Consider the following 18,469-nt stretch of genomic DNA (forward strand, 5'->3'; position numbering starts at 1 on the left):
TTTTACATGTATGATACAATTGTCTTCTTTGCGGAAATGGGGAAGCAGAAGAAATAGGGAAAGGAAAGAAAGCAGACACTGAAGTTGAATCCCCTATTCAGAGGTGTTCGATCTATAATAGTTGTAGAAGACTGGGGAGGAGTCGAATAAAAAGAAAATAGAAGACGAGGGGGGAGGAAGAAAGAGAACAAAGTGGAAGGGGACGGTGACTATGCCATCTTTGGCGGCGTTCTCTATTCAGGTCTGATACGGCGGGGCGGGGCGATGTCCTCGGTTCAAGTCGCCTTCATTCGTTGAAGATAATGAACAGTAAACCTTCTAATATTCGCTTTTTCCCTCTTCGTTTCTTGATTTCTATTCTGTCTTTCTTCGAGCTATCACCATTGGGTTCCTCAGTGGAGAGAGAGAGAGAGTTTCAGGAAGGCCGAGCTGTAGCACAGGAACTTCACCACTGATCAAGATTAGTTTAAATCGAGGGATTTAATTTGTAAAAGAATAAAATAGATATTTGAAAAGATTTGATCATCGGTCTAACGTTTTCTATCATGATCATTGACGGGAGATTTTTGTCAAATTTTTAAAAAATAACGGAGAAGATTTTGCTAAAAGAAAAGTATAGAAAAGGTTTTTATGATTGTGAGAAAGTTCAGGAAAGGTTTTCATATTTTACCTTTTTTTTGGAGAAAAGGTTAATACCCTACCCACTCACGTGTGATGTGAATTAGGGCGAATCATCAATCTACTCGACTCAGCAACTTGTTGCCTTGGTCAAGTTTCCTTAATTGCCTTCAAGTTTTAACCACCCCTTCTCGTTGCTCCAAAAGTTCTGAAAATGCCCATAAAGAAAAGTCCCTTCCGCATCAAAAGTAAAAACTAAAATGTTGCTTAAAAACAGAAAAAAAAAAAAACAACTTTTATTCATTTGGTATTTGGGTTGAAGTACATTCCACAAATTGCTTGGTCCTTAAGCTTTCTCACCTAACCTAGCCTCTAGCTACACACATATACATGTATAATCACATACACAATCATATGCATATATAAAATAAAATCCACAAACTAAAACTTAAGGAAGCTGTCACAAAGCCTAACATTCATGGCTTTTGGCTCCTACTATTTATGAAAGTGGTAAAATGCTTATGAGAGCTGACAGCATTTCAGCTAAGAAAGAACAAGTCTAGCTGAGGCTTGATCACTTCAGAAAGGATGATAAATTTTCATCATCTCATCCATGAAGTATGGCAGGTGGGTCCCCTCCAGGCTCCACGTGATAAGACGGATACCGGCGTTTTGCTTAGGTAGGGCTAATATGAGTGCCACAGGGAACTTGGGGCCCTGAGTGGGGATCATACGAAGAGGAGGGCCCCACCCATAGTCCACCTGGTTGAACCCCAGTCGGTTCCACTCCGATATAAATAAATTGGAATAGATGTATGGAGCAAATGGGTCCGGCAATCCACTGTCTATCCACTGGCTGAAATCCTTTCGCGACCTCTTCTTAGCCTCTTGCAGCAGCGTCACCACCTCAGAAAGCGATGCCCGTGAGATAGCCCCACTAGAAGCCTTAATGGCCAACGGGTACACACAGTTTCCATAGAAACCTTCCGGCAACGGTGGATTCAAGAGCCGCCGGCCATTGGCGAAGAACATGAGCTTCACTTCCGTGTCTACGACGAAGTTTATTGCCCGGGTTCTGCAAATCCACAAACTGGCTACAACGATTTCAAAAGTGGAGCATGTTCGGCCCGTCATCTGTAGGTGTTGTTGCTTTATCTGATTGATTCGGTCTAGAGAAATGTCTACGCAGCCAGTCTCTAGTTCAAACGCTGGCAGTTCTGGTAGTTTTCGGTCTCCAGCGGAGTACGCAAGTCGGGGTGGAGTTGGAATAGCTTCTCTACACCACAGTGGAGCGATGCTAGGTTGCTGCATGCCTCTAGCCAGTTCGCCCACTGCATTCAGGAACTGTGCAGCTCCAAGGCCATCAGCAACGCAGTGATGGGTTATAAGCCCGACAATAAACCCGTTGCATTTAAACTGAGTCACCTGAAAATGAAAATCCGGATATTAATTTGTTAGCATGATAGATGCATGGTTTTTTATGTACCTTTACGTAGGATAGATGCTGTTATTGAGTCCGACGAACTACAAAAGCGACTGAACATGCTTATTGTTATTCTAAGTGATTGCTCTGTTAATTATATATGGTTGGAAAAGGTTAATTGGCTCATCTTAATTATAACATACCACACATCAGCATGATGTGTTTGGTTCTAAAACACATCATCGTATGTTCTTTAAGATGTAGCTTAAATTGATACCAATAAGCCAATTGACGTTAGCTGGTTTGTTCCAAAAGAGATACTGATTCAAGTCCCGTTTCACCAATACCGTTGACTGTGCGTTAAGACATATTTTCGATGTATATGTTATAATGCAAGGTTTTTAAAATCGAGCCAGACAACGAACCGGTCAGGGCCCCGTTCCCAGGTCAAATGATTGATCGTTTCAATCAAACGGATGGCCCATTCTGACAAAAAAATAAAAACCAGTCAAATCATTAAACAGTTTGAATGGTTTGACCGTCTTGATCACTGGTTTGCTGACCAAATCAACGGTTTTTGGGAAAACAACAATTCTAAGATAAAACAAAACCGGTTCCCGGTTTTTCTGGACTGATTGCCCGGTCCAGTTCAGTTTTGAAAACCACGGTTATATCAGTCATGTTTTACAATTAATCAAAATAAACTTTAATAAATCATCATAAAATCAATGTTTAAAAACCGAACAAGAACCTGAACCATTTTTGCCTCTAGGTCATTGATCACCTCAATCGGAAATCAAAGCACAAAGTTGTGACCGGTTCCAGATTTTTCTAGACCAATTGTCTGGTCTGGTCCGGTTTTGAAAACCATGGTTATATGAGTCATGTTTTACAATTAATCAAAATAAACTTTATTAAAACATCATAAAATCAATGTTTAAAAACTGAACAAGATCTGAATCATTTTTGCCTATAGGTCATGGATCACCTCAATCGGACATCAAAGCACAAAGTTATGGCCAGTTCCCAATTTTTCTAGACCAATTGTATGGTCCGGTCCGATTTTGAAAACCATGGTTATATGAGTCATGTTTTATAATTAATCAAAATAAACTTTATTAAAGCATCATAAAATCAATGTTTAAAAACCGAACAAGATCTGAATCATTTTTGCCTCTAGGTCATGGATCACCTCAATCGGACATCAAAGCACAAAGTTATGGCCTCTAGAAGTTTGTATACACATTTAATATGCAACCTATGACCTTATCATTGGGTTGAATTGGTCAACGGTCCAACTACCCATGCTAAATGATTTTTTATCAAGTCAACAAATTTTTACAAATTCCCAGGTTCAGTAGAACTATAGACACAAAGTCATGGTTAGGTGACAATTCGAATTAGGGCTATAAATGGATCGGATTCTGCAAAATCCAAATCCAATCTGCTTATTGAAAACATGCATTTGAATATGATTCAAAATCTGGTTGAATTTGAAGATCTTAGACTCAAATCCAGATCCTAATGGCCTTGGATCATATTTGGATTTAATTCGACTTTGCTTTAGTTTTTTAAAATACAAGACAATAAAAGGTTAATTAGTTTTCAACTTTTATATACAATAAATTAGTGTATATATAGCACACTAAATTTTATTATATATAAATTCATATACAATATAATATATGAAAATATATTTTTTTAAAATTTTAAATATAATTATATAAACTATATATATATTAAAATCAATAAATATTATAATATAATTTATTCAAATTTTAATTAGATCAAATGGAGTCGAACCCACATACAATCTAATTATTAATTGGATGTAGATTGTAAAATCCGAAGCCAGTCCGATTACATAAATGCAACATCCAAATATGAGATAATCAAATCAGATGTCAATGACAAATTGAAAACACTATATAAAATAGTTAAAAATAATAAAAAGAATATAGTAAATATAACAAAATTAATTATTAAAAACTATTAAAGGTAATAAAAAGCATTTAAGTAAATCTAATATATATATACATATATATATATATAAATCTAGTATATAAAAATAATGATTAATTATTAATATCTATAAAAATGATAATTTCAGTACGTTTAATAAAAAATAAATCAAATAACACAAGTAGCACAAATAATAGGGGTGAAAAGCAGGGAATAAAAAAAATTAAAATAGAGGAGGGGTGTGGTTCGTTTGAGGACATATTTGGTGTGGCTGGGCTGGTATGAGATGTTGTGTGCTGCAGCTAATTCTAGAAAAAGCAACACCGCTAAACGAACAAACTTTGCCATGGTTCATCGACAGAATTAACCACGTTGTTGAACACTGCACTAGTCACTTAACCGAGTCCGGATCAAGTCTACAATTTAAACTTGAAAAAGAAGAATGAATAAATGAAAAATGAAGACAGTAGGAGGAGATTGAAGGAGAGAGATGAGTGAGTGTGGATGAACCAAGGGAAAAACTGAAAACGAAGGCTATGTTTGGTTTGAAGGAAAAGGTAGGGAAATGAAAGAAAAGACAGGGAAATAAATCTATACAAGGTTTGTAAAAGTTTCCTCACCTTTCCCTACATTTTCCTTCAAATCAAACATAGTTTAAAAGTGAGAATGAGAATGAAGGTGATCGATTTATAAGTTTAGATCATCTGCCAACAAAACAAGTTCCAATGTGCCTTCCACACCTTACGTTTCATACATAGTGGGTTCCAATTTTATGTTGAATATGTATTGGTAGAAGGTAGATATATATATTAAATTTGTTGAGAGAAGATGTCAATTCTGGATTTACGTGCACATTGATAAGTAGTTGATCAGTTGTAAATAAATAAAAATTTTACCTTGATTAGGACAACGGGGTCGAAGCCAAGATTTATAGGAGGATAATGTGGAAGGAAGTCCTGGTGGGGGATCAAAGGTTCACCATCACCATCGACATAATTGACATCCAATAGGGTACAATGGGCAGATGCCTGCACAAACCAAACGCCTTCTCCGGTACAAGCAACTTGGACCTGGGCCTGGCCGCCTTGGGTTGATTCCTTGATCCTCCCCGCCAGAGGATAGTAGGGAACCAGGGCCTTTGCCAGGGCTTCCTTTATGACCTTTGCAGCTTCTTCATCAGGAGGACCATGCCTAAACACATGCACGGTTCCAACGTTGAACTGTAAGCTTGGCAATGTATCAATTACGGAGAGATGAAGCATGTCTGATGGGGTCTGTTCACATGGCTGCACCATCCCCTCTGCTGACACCACAATAGAGAAAGCCATGGTACCCAACAATGAACTTAAAGGGTTCTCTCTCGAATAATAGCAATAGGGCGGGAATCCAAGAACTAAAATTAAACAACCCTAGCTAGCTTGTTGCTTGTGATAGTAAGTGTCTGAGTTCGTTAATTTATATATAGAGCAGACCGCTTATTCAGGAGATAAGAGTAGATGGGAGTCCCTTTCTAAACTAACAGTCCAATACCAGTAAAAAAAGTGGTCAGACAAATAAGTTTATGAAGTTATTGTTTGTACAAGGCTGTTTAAGTCAGAAGAAACCAGAAATTTAAGGTCATATACTACAGCAAGGCAGCAACCTATCACACAAATCTACAACGCACGACTCGAGGATGAAAGAGAATATATATACTAAATATTAATTACCTTCTTATATATTGATTAGTTGTAACATCGATACCAAGTGACGACTAGAAGCATGTGTGGTCACAGCGATGAATGACACTAAACAAGATGGTCCCGCCTTATATATTCAAGTGCAAAAAGGTGGAATGTAAATCTTATTTTTGTCCCGCCTTCATTGGTTCTTTTAGTCAACACAATTTATATAATGACCTAGTCAATCTTATTTTTGTCGTTACCTAACAAATTAATTAAGCTTAGTTTTCCAATAGTTAAAGGTAAAGCCTACGTTCTCGGCATCAAATATGAAATTTTAAAAATTAATGTTATTTACATAATATTTTTCATTTAATTAAACCGATAATTCTGACAACATGAAGATATATCTTTAATTTAACTCATCGTTAATCACTTAATTGAATTAACTACTTACCAATCATGCAAGGGTGTTAATGTGGCACGATCCAGGCACTCTTATCTGGCTGTTGACTGATTCTTTGTTGGTGATGGACGGCACTTAAGAAGATGGAAATGGAGGATTCCGAGGGATTTTATCCGGTGGGAATGCTCTAATACTTAAGTTAGAACGCTGGAGAAAGAGAAAAGAAGTACGCAGTAGCTAAGAGTGTAGGTCGCGCTCTTTCACTATGCTTGAGAGATTAGAAGTTTGAAGAAGATGTTTCTCTTTTGCCCTAAGGGCCTTTATAGGGGCGTTCTTGTCAGATCGGACATAACTGCCACTGGGACCTTGCCACAGTCGTTACCTGCCAGTGTTGCGTAGGTGGCCGTTGCAACATAATCCTTGCCCGGGTGAGTGACACGTCTCCAAAGGGCAGGCACGCATCCGCCTGTTGAGAGACGTGGGTGCAGACTGTCGAAAGGACAGGGAATACGCAGTCGGTTAAGGGACGTGGCGCAGTCTGATTGGTACGGCCTGTCAAACGGTAGCTTCTTGAGGAATGCTCGGGTCGCTCATTCGCGAGCTACTTTGTAGCGAGCTCAGAATGCTTTAGAGTTACCCTTAGTAGAATTGATCCCTATGATGATTTATCTGCCTGGGGGCATGGGCGAGCTAGTTTCCCTAGCTCCCAAGCTAAAATTGCCTTGGAGTATCCCTTTCGGGGTAACTCGGGGAACCCGGAGCTCGTGTTGTGGCGAGCTCCTTCTTTTGCAAACTACGATGTAGCGAGCTGCTTTATGGGCCCGTTACTTAGTAGTACTAGGCCACAATGTTGAGTTATTGCTCGTGCTAAGTCAGACCCACGTGTCACCATTTTATAGGTCGGGCCAAATCACCCTCCATCAGATGTCATTGTTATCATTAATGTCTTTTTTTTTCACAAAGATTATTAACGGTTTATATCATGAAAGGTTTGTTAGGTAATTTGTTCTAGTCAATAATCTACAAGTTGACCAAATCAATCAGTCATATGGAGATCCAATTTGCTAGTCATATAGCGCCCCCTCATACCAACCTCACAAACACATTCAAGAGTGCATTGAAAATATTGGAGAAAATCCAAATTTTCTGTTACTTGCCTCATTTTCTTACAATTAAAAAGTCTGCACACTTAACTGAATTGAGATCTATTATTGACAGAGTGCGCCTCACACTGAGCTCATAGCCACACCCCACCTTGTATTAGAAACATCTCTCATAATAATAAATATAAGTACGAGATATGCTTTTGATCTACGGCCAGAACATGTTGTGAGATCGGTGTGAGACATACTCTATGAGGATTAGATCCGGACTCCACTTAACCAGCCACATATGAGACACGGTCTACTTACAATTTTTTCCACATATGAGACGCTCTACTTACAATTTTTTTATTTTCTTTTACATTGCATATTTGAGCGAGTCAATTGGCCAAACCAGATTAATCCATAACAAAACGGTTAGGATGTGTTTGGTTGCAGTGCAATTTTATTTGCACTAGTATAAAAGCATGAGATTGTAAATAAAAAAAATGAAAATTTTGGTTTAATTTTATTTGAGATTTTACTTTATCCTGTTTCAGATTTTATTTTACTTCATTTGCATTGTAATCAAATAAAATAAGATAAAATTTGAAACAAAAATAAATCAGAATTTTCATACAAATCATTTACACTATCATAATTTTCCACCAGTGCAAATAAATTTGCACTGCAACCAAACACAGCCTTATGTTCAAATAAGGATCCACGTGTTTCTCTTTGTTAAATAATCTTATAGACTACTTTTTTTTTTTTTTTTTTGCTTTACAAATCTAAAGCGCAGAGGCAAATTTTCCATACTGTTCAAATTTGCAACTGGAAGTTTTTATTATAATTATGATTTGTACTCTTATGTGATACAAATTGCACTTTGAGTCTTCATTTGCACTTGTTAGTTTTGCAAAATTTAAGCTACCTTCGTTCTTTTTTATTTAAATTCTACTTCTAATTTTATTCCTCCAAAATAGTCATAATCAGATTGGATTCAGATCGAATCCAGTTACACCCACATCCACATCAATTATCAAATATTGGATTTAAATCCAATCCGAATCCAACACATTGGATTAATAAAAAAAATATGTTTTAATACACATCTATCTTATTGTGTTTAAAATAAAAAGATAATTATTTTAATACTTTAAAATTTATCAATTATAAATTTTATATAATTATATTTTTATTTTCTTTTGTTGGGGGGAGGGGGATGCTTGAGATGGTGAGGGAGAGCTTCGTTTTGTTTGGGCCTTGGTGGCCTATGTCCTCTCCTATTATACCAAAATTTTCTTTTATAAATGATTAATAAAATTAAAGGCAGTTTGTTCCTTTATCTGAAATAAAGTTTGAGGCCTAAAAAACTTTATATAATCATAATATAGCATATATGCATACATAAAATAAGAATCTTTTATCAAATTCGGATTGTAATCAGATCAAATAGGGTTAAATATGCATCTGATTTTATTATTAATGAGATACAAGTTTAGCATCCAAACCTAGGAAAATCATAATTTAAATCAAATCGAGTATCAGATTTTTGGAGTTTGTTGACAACCATACTTCTTAACAAACAAAATAAAACATAAAAACTAAAACAAAATTGATGTGGTACGATTCAGGCACTTCTAGTTGGTTGCTGTCTGGCTCCTTGTTGACAACGGACAGCACCTGAGAAGATAAAATGAAGGATTCCCGGGGATTTTACCCGGTGGGAATACTCCGATGCTTAAGTTAGAACGCAAGAAAGAAGGAAAAAAAGAGTCGGTAGCTAAGAGTGTAGGTCGCGCTTTATCACTATACTCGAGAGATTAGGGGTCTCAAGAAGAAGCTTCTCTTCTGCCCTGAGGGCTTTTATAGGGGCGCTCTCGTGAGATCGGGCATAACCGCCACTGGGCTCTCGCAGTCGTTACCTGTCAGGTCTGCGCAGGTGATCGTTATAGTGTACTATCCGTTTGGCTGAGTGACACGTCCCAAAGGGGCAGGAACGCCTTCATCTGTCGAGGGACGTGGGTACAAACTGTCAAAAGGACAAGGAATGCGCAGCCAGTCAAGAGACGTAGCGCAGTTTGTCCGGTACGGTCTTGTCAGATGGAAGCTTCCTGAGAGCGTCGCATCACTCAGTTACAAGTTACCTCGTAGCGATCTATCCTTGTCGCGAGCTACTTTGTAGCAAACTCTTAGGGGTACTTCGAGGTGACCCTCATCAAAGTTGGTCTTTGAGGCAGTTCTTCTGCCCAGGTGCTGGAGCGAGCTAGTTTCCCTGGCTCGCTAGCTGAAAGTCTTGGAGTATTCCCTTCTCGGTAGCTCGGGGAACCTGGAGCTTGCGTTGTAGCGAGCTCCCCTTATAGCGAGCTATGATGTAGTGAGCTACTCTACAGACTCAATACTTAGCTGTGGTCAAGCCATGATGCTGAGTTGTTGCTTGTGTTGAGTCAGATCCACGTGTCATCATCTAAGTAGGTCGGGTCAAATCATCCTCCATCAATTGCCCCCCACTCCTTGGGACAAGGGTGTTGCCTTAGCGTGAGGAGTTCATGAAGTGTGACGGGTTGATTTGACCAAAATTCAAACTTGGTTGATTGCTCATATTAAATGTGTGCGCGGAATCAGGGGATTTCTGACTTTTCGAATACCGAAAATGCATTGAAGTGGCTCTTAACTCCGAATGTCGTGCAGCTACCATTACCTCAATCATGGGAGACGTGCAGCTAGTCACATTTCGGTTTTAGAAAGCGTGCGGTTAGTTTGACTGTGAACCGTTGGATCTGTCTCAATCTGGGCCGTTGATTCGGAGGCGTAGTGGCTATAAATAGGAGGGGCCCCTAGGCCTCATTTCCTTTCATGCTATCTTGTTGTCTTCGGATTCTGAGGTCGCGCATCCATCTAGTTTACACGAGCTCTTCCGTTCACTGCGTTTCGTCTTTTCCGGTGAGTCTCATTCACTGTCAATCATGTCTGGGTATCCGTACCACACTTATTACCAGAACGGTAACCAGGACAACGACACTCCCTCAAACTCGAGGGGAGCTTGGGAGCAGGTTCCGGAGGCTCGAGAGACCTCCGATGATGTGGCCTCTACTTCCCGTGGGAGGGAGCCTGACACCTTCGGTCCCTCCTCTATGACGGTAGAGAGACTCAGGTCCCTAATCTGCTATTTTCACCTTCCTGGGGATCTTGTCTACAGCCTCCCCACTGGTAACTTCCCTTGGGAGCATGGTCCCAACGATATAGTTATTTTCCAGGAACAGCTTGAGGCTGTCCTGCATCTTCCCCTGCACCCCCTAATAGTGGAGGTGCTAAGCCATTTTAATGTTACCATCGATCAGCTTCATCCCAACGCTATCTGAAACATGGTTGGGACCATTTCTTTGTGTTATGAGTACTGCCTCCCCTTGGACCTTGACATTTTTACTTCTATTCTCTGTATAAAAAATGCTGCTTTTGGGGCTCCTCCGGAGAGGCGCTTTTATTACCTCTCTCCTCGTCGCAGCTATAAGCTCTTGTACGAGCTATCAAATAAGATTCCCGCTTGGAAGAGGGATTACTTTGTGGTCCGTAACCCCGAGGGGTGGCCCTTCCTCACTGCTTGGAGGGGCGCCATCCAAGACCCTGGGGTCGAGCTGGACCCCAAAACTCAGAAAATGATGTTGTCCAGGGCGTCAGTAGGCTTTCTTTGTTCGGACTACTTGACCGAGGAGAACCTCATGCAGGCAGGCTTGAGCCCAGGTAGGTCGACCTTTTTGGTCGTGTAGTGCCTTGTGACAAAATTGTGTACACATGTATTTTGTTTCTTGTCGAACTAATATCTTGTGGTCTTTTGGCAGCCATCATGTCTAGTGCTGATTCGTGCTGCCTTCTCTCGAGCAGCCAGAGACGCCATGCGAAGAGGATGCGCCCTGACCGGACCCCTCCTTCGAGAAGTATTGAGTTTGGGTCTGTTGAGGTGGTTCTACCATCTCCTCCGCCCGAGGTTCCGATGCCCCCACCTGTGGGGGCTAGTGGGATTAACCCTGGGGGAAACAAGCTCCCTCAGCCGGGGGAGGCTCCCTGTAATCCCCTTCATCCCCGTCCTTACCCCTGATTCCCAGTGGGAAAGTGGGAAGGGGTAAATGATTATCTGGTGGCTCGTCGGAGGAGCTGGAAGGCGATCACTAATGACGAGATCGCTCAGTGGGGAAACATGGAGCCCGGGGACCTCTCCGCGTTTGCCTCTGCTCATTGCATGGTGGTAAGTGACATTTTTTCCCTTTTTTCTCTCTTGTTTTGCCCTTTTCCGTTGCCTTCTAATCTTCTTTTTCCGTCGGCAGGTGAATTCCTCCATCCATGCCATGGCTCTCCAGACGCGCATCCATCGCGTCAACGCCCTCGACTAGCGGGCTACCAACCAGAAGCTCCAGGGCGAGCTCAATCGGATTTGGGGCGAGCTCCATCACACCCACAAGGGGAGCGAGTCTCAGGAGCTGCTCGTCCACGATCAGGAGGCTCAAATCGCCCAGCTTTCTGAAGAGAGCACACGTTACAGGGAGGAATCGTCGAGGATGGCGGCGGAGAGGGAGCTCCTCAGGAAGCAGGTGCGGGACTTGGAGTCCACTCTTCTAAATCGAACTTGAAACTTTTATCAAATGGTGGAGGCTGAGCGAGAGAAAACAGTCTGGGATTTTAAAGACTCCCAGAAATTTCAGGACCTCCAGGAGGAGTACATCTCGGGTTCATACCGCTCGGGGTTTAAGCTTTGCCGGTGGCTGGTTCGGAAGAAGTTCTCCGGACTCAACCTCGACGGCATTACTATGAAGGGTCTGTCTCTTGAGATGGCGGATCAAGCGGAGGAAGAGGAGCCTAACTCTCCAGAGGATGAGGAGGCAGATCCTTGAGGCGGCATTTCTCTGGGCTTTTAGTGGCTTCCGGGTGCCGTAAACCCGGTCTTTCACAAGTCTTTGGTTGGGCGGTTGTGCCCTGTGAAAGTCAAACTTTTCATGAGCTGTTTATTAGTAGTATTTATTAGTGAAAAATAAATTAAATATAGGATTTAATAAAAGAAAATGAGAGTCAAATACCTTAAGTATAAGATTTAATTAATGTGAGAGGACTAAATGAGGTAAAAAATAATAATTAAAGTTGCATTTTCAACTATTACAATTAGAGAGGATTAAATAGACAAATATATGTATTTTAGTAGCCATTAAAACTGACATTAAAACTGTAATAAAATGGCATTTATACCATTTCTCAAACAAAAATAATAATAATAATAGTTTTAGTCCAAAAAAACTTTCACTCTACATCCGCACTTTTATATATAATATAAATTTTGTATATATTTATATTTGTACTTCCAAACGGAGCCTTAGTGCTTAAAGCAACTTCAAGCAAGGCTGGGGCTAATAATGATATACAAGCTTAACACGATCATTATTTGTTAAAGAAAAATAGCGAGGTTATGTCGAGCATGAAGATACATATATAATTGGTTACTCATTGGCCATAGCCAACTTTCAACTTTCATACATAATTGATTATCCATTGTGGTATCTGGGTCGAGCAAACATTGTGATTCGGCCTTACCAATGTTCGAAACAAGTACTCCTATTGCTACTTTAACTCTTCTTTTTTTTTTTCATTTTTACATTTTCTTTGATCCAATAACGTAACCCAGCTGGTTAGGTTGTGATATCTTGATTCTAATATTTAGAATCTGTAATAGAGAGAAGAATAAAAATTCAAAAGCATAAAAAAAAAAATCAGCTTATTTCATGCTTGATCATCACTAAGAAGACTTGGTAAAGATAACATATAATATGTAATTCATCCTGAAGGGAAGGAAACTATCCTTCCGTTTAGTTGATAGAATTGAATAATCAGATAATAAAATATATAAGCTAATAGTTTGTCTAATGAAGAGATTCACCTATGTATGATGTATCGCCTATGTTATCATGTGAACATGCTGACTCGTATGTTAAGGTAAATAAGTAAATTAAGTTAGTGCTAATTAAAAGTAAAATAAAATAAGTAAATAAAGTAATTAAAGAAACTAGGTAAATTAGCTTAATTAGAAATTTGAGTTACTAAGTTAATTAAGTATATTAAATAATTGTTATAATTTACTGTCAGCTAATTAAGTTAGTGTTTAAATAATTATTCACTCTTTATTTTTAATTATGTACTATAAAATTAATTACTGATATTTTAATGACTCTAATTTGATAAAATCTTTAGAGTAATTTTTTAAAAGGTTAATAAAAATTACTTTTTAGGGTCTAAAGTGACCTTTTCAAACTTTAGCAGTGTTGCGAAATCATGTTTTTATTATTTTATTCGTTGTCTAACAGATCCGTTGACATTATTTCTAATGTCATTTATTTTTGCTTAAAATTAGCCTTTCCACCAAAATCTGGGGCCAAAAATGACCTTTCATTTATTCTTTAAAATTAAAATTGACATTTTCATAAAATTTCAGGGGTTGTAAGAGCCACACAAATATATGTATGTAATCAAATCGATAGAATAGAAAATTTCTTTTTTTTGGAGTTTGCACTCTATATATTTGCATTTGTAATCATTCTAAACGGAGCCAAAAAAACAAAGATGGCCATCCCTTCTAATCTTCAAGAATTCTCTCAACCATTTAGGTGGTATCATAATGTAAGCACACCAACTATTTTCTATTTATATATATATAGGACACCTTACAATTAACAAATATATTTATTTTTTTGCATCTATTTCCTCTTTGATAGACAATATAATTCACCCCAACCCACAAAAATGTTTGGTAAGTTGTTCACTCCGAGACCGAATCAGCCCCAATAAGACTGTATGTCCCCCACAACGTCCCACACCACATCTGCTATGTATTGAGCTCGTTCACTTCCTTCTGAGCATCAAGAAAGAATTGAACACTATAGATGTTCTTGTATTTATTGCTTAGAGAAAAGTTTGATGGCAAAAGAATAACACATCCTGTAGCAGTATGTGCGTTTTTCTATTAAAGGCAGCATCAACATTAACTTCATAAACAACATTATGCAATTCTGTGTATCACATCCCATGTATATGACTTTCGGACTTTCGGACTTTCGGACTTTGGGACACAGATATCCCGTGATGACAGAGCAGATATCGGTTCGACGCAATGTATATGACTAGCTCATATACAAGTCATTTTAAGAGAAAGCACCTTTTGATTATTCCTCCTTCGTTCCATCACTTACATAGTGTCTTATTTGGTATATATTGTTACCTCTACGAACCTTATTTTTTCAATTTCCAATGTTGTGATCAAGGGTAAATCTGTAAATGTCGAAGCTTAAATCCACCATGATACCCAACATAACCGAAGTGGTATACCTATATTATTGGGGCAATGAAACTTCAGCTCTTTGGGAATAACAGCTTGGACGGTTTCAAGTTTCCTCTACATCACATATTATCCCATTCAGTTCCTTATTTTCTTGGCTAAAGGTGTATTTCGTAAGAGCGCAAATGCAAAATAGAACCTTATTTGTGCTCTGGTTCAATTTTGCAAGTCTTTGGTAAAAGTACGCTTTTTTATACTGAAAATTATATTAAATTTGTTTTCTCAACTATTTTTGCATTGAAAGTTGGTCAATGCAAAATAGGTTGGTTCCAACCTTAGAGATTTGTCTCTACAACCATCACAATCATCAATTGATGAGTACAAAATTGAAGCGGATTTGGATCCTTCCACTTGAAAACGTTCAACAGATCTTTTAGAAATAAGGGTGCGTATCCATTAGATTGGATATATAGAAATTTCCATCCCTATTAGTAACAGATCCTATTCCCAATCATTCACTCTCCTAATCCGCATCACCTTGTAACTTGTATTGTAGTTATTTTTCTAGTTGAGTTCCCAAAATTTCAGGAATAGTGTGTGGAAGTTTTATATATATAAGGTCCGCTTACCATCTAGGTAGGGGTGTCAATTGGACTCGATTTGGTTCAATCCTATCCAGTCCAGTGTGAGTCTATTATAAATGGACCACGTCCAATCCAATTTAATGAATGTTTTAGACCAATTTGGACTGGTCCAATTCAATGTCTGGACCGGCCAAATTCATTTTGATTTAGATTGGTTTCAACCCAAACCTAGTCCATTGATACATGTATTCTTATCTTATATCAATGGACCGGATATTTCTAACCCAATTCAATATAAATTTGTTACAGATGGATCAGGTCCAATCTAATCTAATAAATATTTTGGATCAGATAGGTCCAATCCAATATGCCGTGTTGGTCCATCCAATCTGTCCAAATTGATTTTGAACTAGACAGGGTCCGATCCAAAACCGGTATAATAGTGAGGCAGACAATACTTTCAGCTCTCCTCAACCGAATTCAGGGTCATTCATTGAAGATTTACATATAGGCCCCCAGACATTGGGCCTATATATTCCGTTAGATATACAAAGATTTAATATGTAACAATGTTATATATATATATATATATATATATATATATATATATATATATATATATAATAATTATGTGTCAGTTTGTAATATTATGCATATAACATAAAAATAAACAAAACATATATATATATATATATATATATATATATATATACACATCAGACCAGGCCTAAAAGTGGTGAGCCCAAGCCCCATCATGTCGACCGGGGCAGGCCAATCTTAAACACAAAATTAAAACCTCCTGAGACCGACCTGGAAATTTGCGGGCTGGGCCAGGCTAGGCCAACTTGCCAAGAATGATCACCCCAAGCCTGAAGTTTTGCCCCATGAATTGAGTAGTATATTGAATATCGGGCTTTCAACTGGAGCCTGACCTAATCTAGCCCAATGGGAACCCAAACCAACTAGCTACGTCAGTACGGAATCCAAACCCCAAAGAAGTCCGGATCTCATGCACATAATTCGTGTACATCGTCCTGTACATTAAATCAGAGGGTGCTATATCAGTACCATAACATGGACGAATCTTATATATGCGAGTGGAATTAACATTCCAAATCTACTCTTATTCTATTTTTTCCTTATTAAATTTACATTAAAATTTTCTCTTCCTCTTTTGCTGAAAGTTTTTCTCAACGAATGTGCATGAGACAAACTAATAGAAAACAGTATGCCTGAACATCACATTCCATTCATCTAGAACGGAATGCTTGAGACTAAATATACACCAATAAAAAAAAATGAAAAGGGTTTCTTCTTCTCATTCAAAGCTCTGTAAGGAATTGAACATATCTGAAATGAACCAACGAAAAACTGCATGCCTAAGCACTGAGTACCACCAAGTCATTGACAAGCATGAAGCAAAAAACGCTGCGCTTAATACTTGTTTGAATGATGAGGCCCATTACAGCTACTATAGACAGAACCTTGTGTGTCAATGTATCTTCAAAATCAATGGTCCTTTTAAAAACCCTAGCCGTGTGTGTCTTCAACCCAACCTCCCTTGTATTCTAATGAATACATACACTGATGTTGTTGAAATCTAGCAGCAACCCTTCGATTGAATGCACTTACAGAGAAAAACTGAATCTAGAATTCTGAATGTGTGATAAAATTTTAAGGGCTACCAATCCCATGGAAATTTCTTGTCCTTTTGCAGTGAGTCATTGTTCTTGTAAAACAAGTTTGGCTTTACGTTAGGAATATGAGGTTTTCCAGAAGATTTGGTTTTACCATTGGAGTTCGAAATCAAACCCTTTGAAGAATTTCTGTAAAGATAAAGGGACCTACTCCGCACCTCAAGTTCCTGTTACCAGGATCCCCACTATTTTTTCTTCCTAGATTTAAATTTTGACATCGTAAATAATTTTCAAACCTTTAACAATAATTGAATTACACTCATCAAAACTCCGAATTTTTTTTAATTGATTCAGATATATTACAAAACCTAAATTACTCCTCCCCTTTCATAATTTCCACATCCTGAAGACAAATAAAGGGAGCAAATTTTTGAAAAAAAAAAAAAGAAAAGTAGAAAAAAACTTAGTCGAAAGTCAAAGCCTTATAGTAATATTTCCGGTGTGATTTAGCTGGTCCTTCTCTATCAATGGCGTTAAATATTCTCAAGAAGAAAGCCTTTAAACCTTTATCTCCTGTTTTTATTTGATTTAAAATTTAATGTAAATTTTAATATATTAAAAATAAGATGAAAGAACATTTTGAAACGTCCGTTATTATCACTTCACATGCAAGTTTTGCCCCTATTGCGATGTTGATATGGCACCCTCTCATTTGATATACAGAAAGATCTACAGGATCGATGTGTAGGAGATCCGGAGTCACCCCAAGGTGTATCCTCACGATGAACTAGCATCTCTAATTCTGAGTCAGCAAAGAAGTCCATGAGATGCCGGTACGTTTTGTTCCTCTAAAGTAGTGGATTTAAACCATATAGCATCTTTCTGAAACTTTATTCATTCTTCCATTGATTCAATTTCATCATATAAATATCATTTAGCAATCAAGTAGTAAAAGAAACATGTTTAACTTAAAAAAAAAAAAAAATGGCGGGAATATTAATGTTTCAATGACAAAACCTTTTCCTTCTGCCGTTTCTTTATTCTAATATTCCCTAGTGAAGAGTGAAGACGAAACCCTATTTATTAAAACGATCAGCACTGAGACCTCTACCGCATACAGCATTACATTACAGACGAGACAACCATATACACATGCCAGAAGAAGAAACAGCAAGGAAGTCGGATGGATCGATGGATCAAGTTCCAGACAAAATGACAAGCAAGGCTCATGATGAGCTACGTACACCATTTGCCTGCTGGGTTCTAACCTCATCCGGCCTGAATATATATATAAATAATAGAGACCAAGCTTCAAGTTCCAGCGCATGATCGATCGAGGAATCATAAGAGGATGTATATGATGAAGAAGTAGTGAACAATCCAAGGTGCTAGCTGCCACATCCTATAGACAATATTGCATGCTGCTGCTATTCGATCACTGTAAAGGGAAGCTCTAGCTTTTAATTTAATTTCCTTTCAGCCCATGACTCAGCTGAGTTGTAAGTTTGTTGAGAATTGAGATACACCATGACCCACCCATCTCCATCTCCATCTCCATCTTCATCCATTGTAGAGCTTGCTGGAGATTGTTTGTTTTACGGATTTCTAAATGCATGTCTTCCGACTTGCCTGATAATTAATTAAATTAATGCATGGGTGGAGTTGAGTAGGGAAAAGGAAATGCCCACTGCGCAGCCGCGACTCTAGAAAGTAGAAACAGCTGGGACTGGGATGTGGGAGTGGGACCGACCGAGGACATAGAAGGAGGCCACGGGGATTTA

At 38.4% G+C, this 18,469-nt stretch overlaps 1 protein-coding gene across 1 annotated transcript; it reads right to left on the reverse strand.

The window, feature by feature from the left end:
- Positions 1-904: 904 nt before the first annotated feature.
- LOC148850373 (acyl transferase 4-like) lies at positions 905-5,411 on the reverse strand. The gene is made up of 2 exons (XM_088942412.1): positions 4,900-5,411; positions 905-2,043 (listed from the first exon to the last, which is right to left on the reverse strand). Exons 1-2 carry the CDS (start codon positions 5,329-5,331, stop codon positions 1,198-1,200), a joined length of 1,278 nt encoding a protein of 425 aa, XP_088798538.1. The 5' UTR covers positions 5,332-5,411; the 3' UTR covers positions 905-1,197.
- Positions 5,412-18,469: the final 13,058 nt, after the last annotated feature.

This window comes from Nelumbo lutea, chromosome 5 (genome assembly GCF_056320005.1).
Source record: "Nelumbo lutea isolate HS-2025 chromosome 5, American lotus-T2T, whole genome shotgun sequence".
Lineage (NCBI taxonomy): Eukaryota > Viridiplantae > Streptophyta > Magnoliopsida > Proteales > Nelumbonaceae > Nelumbo > Nelumbo lutea.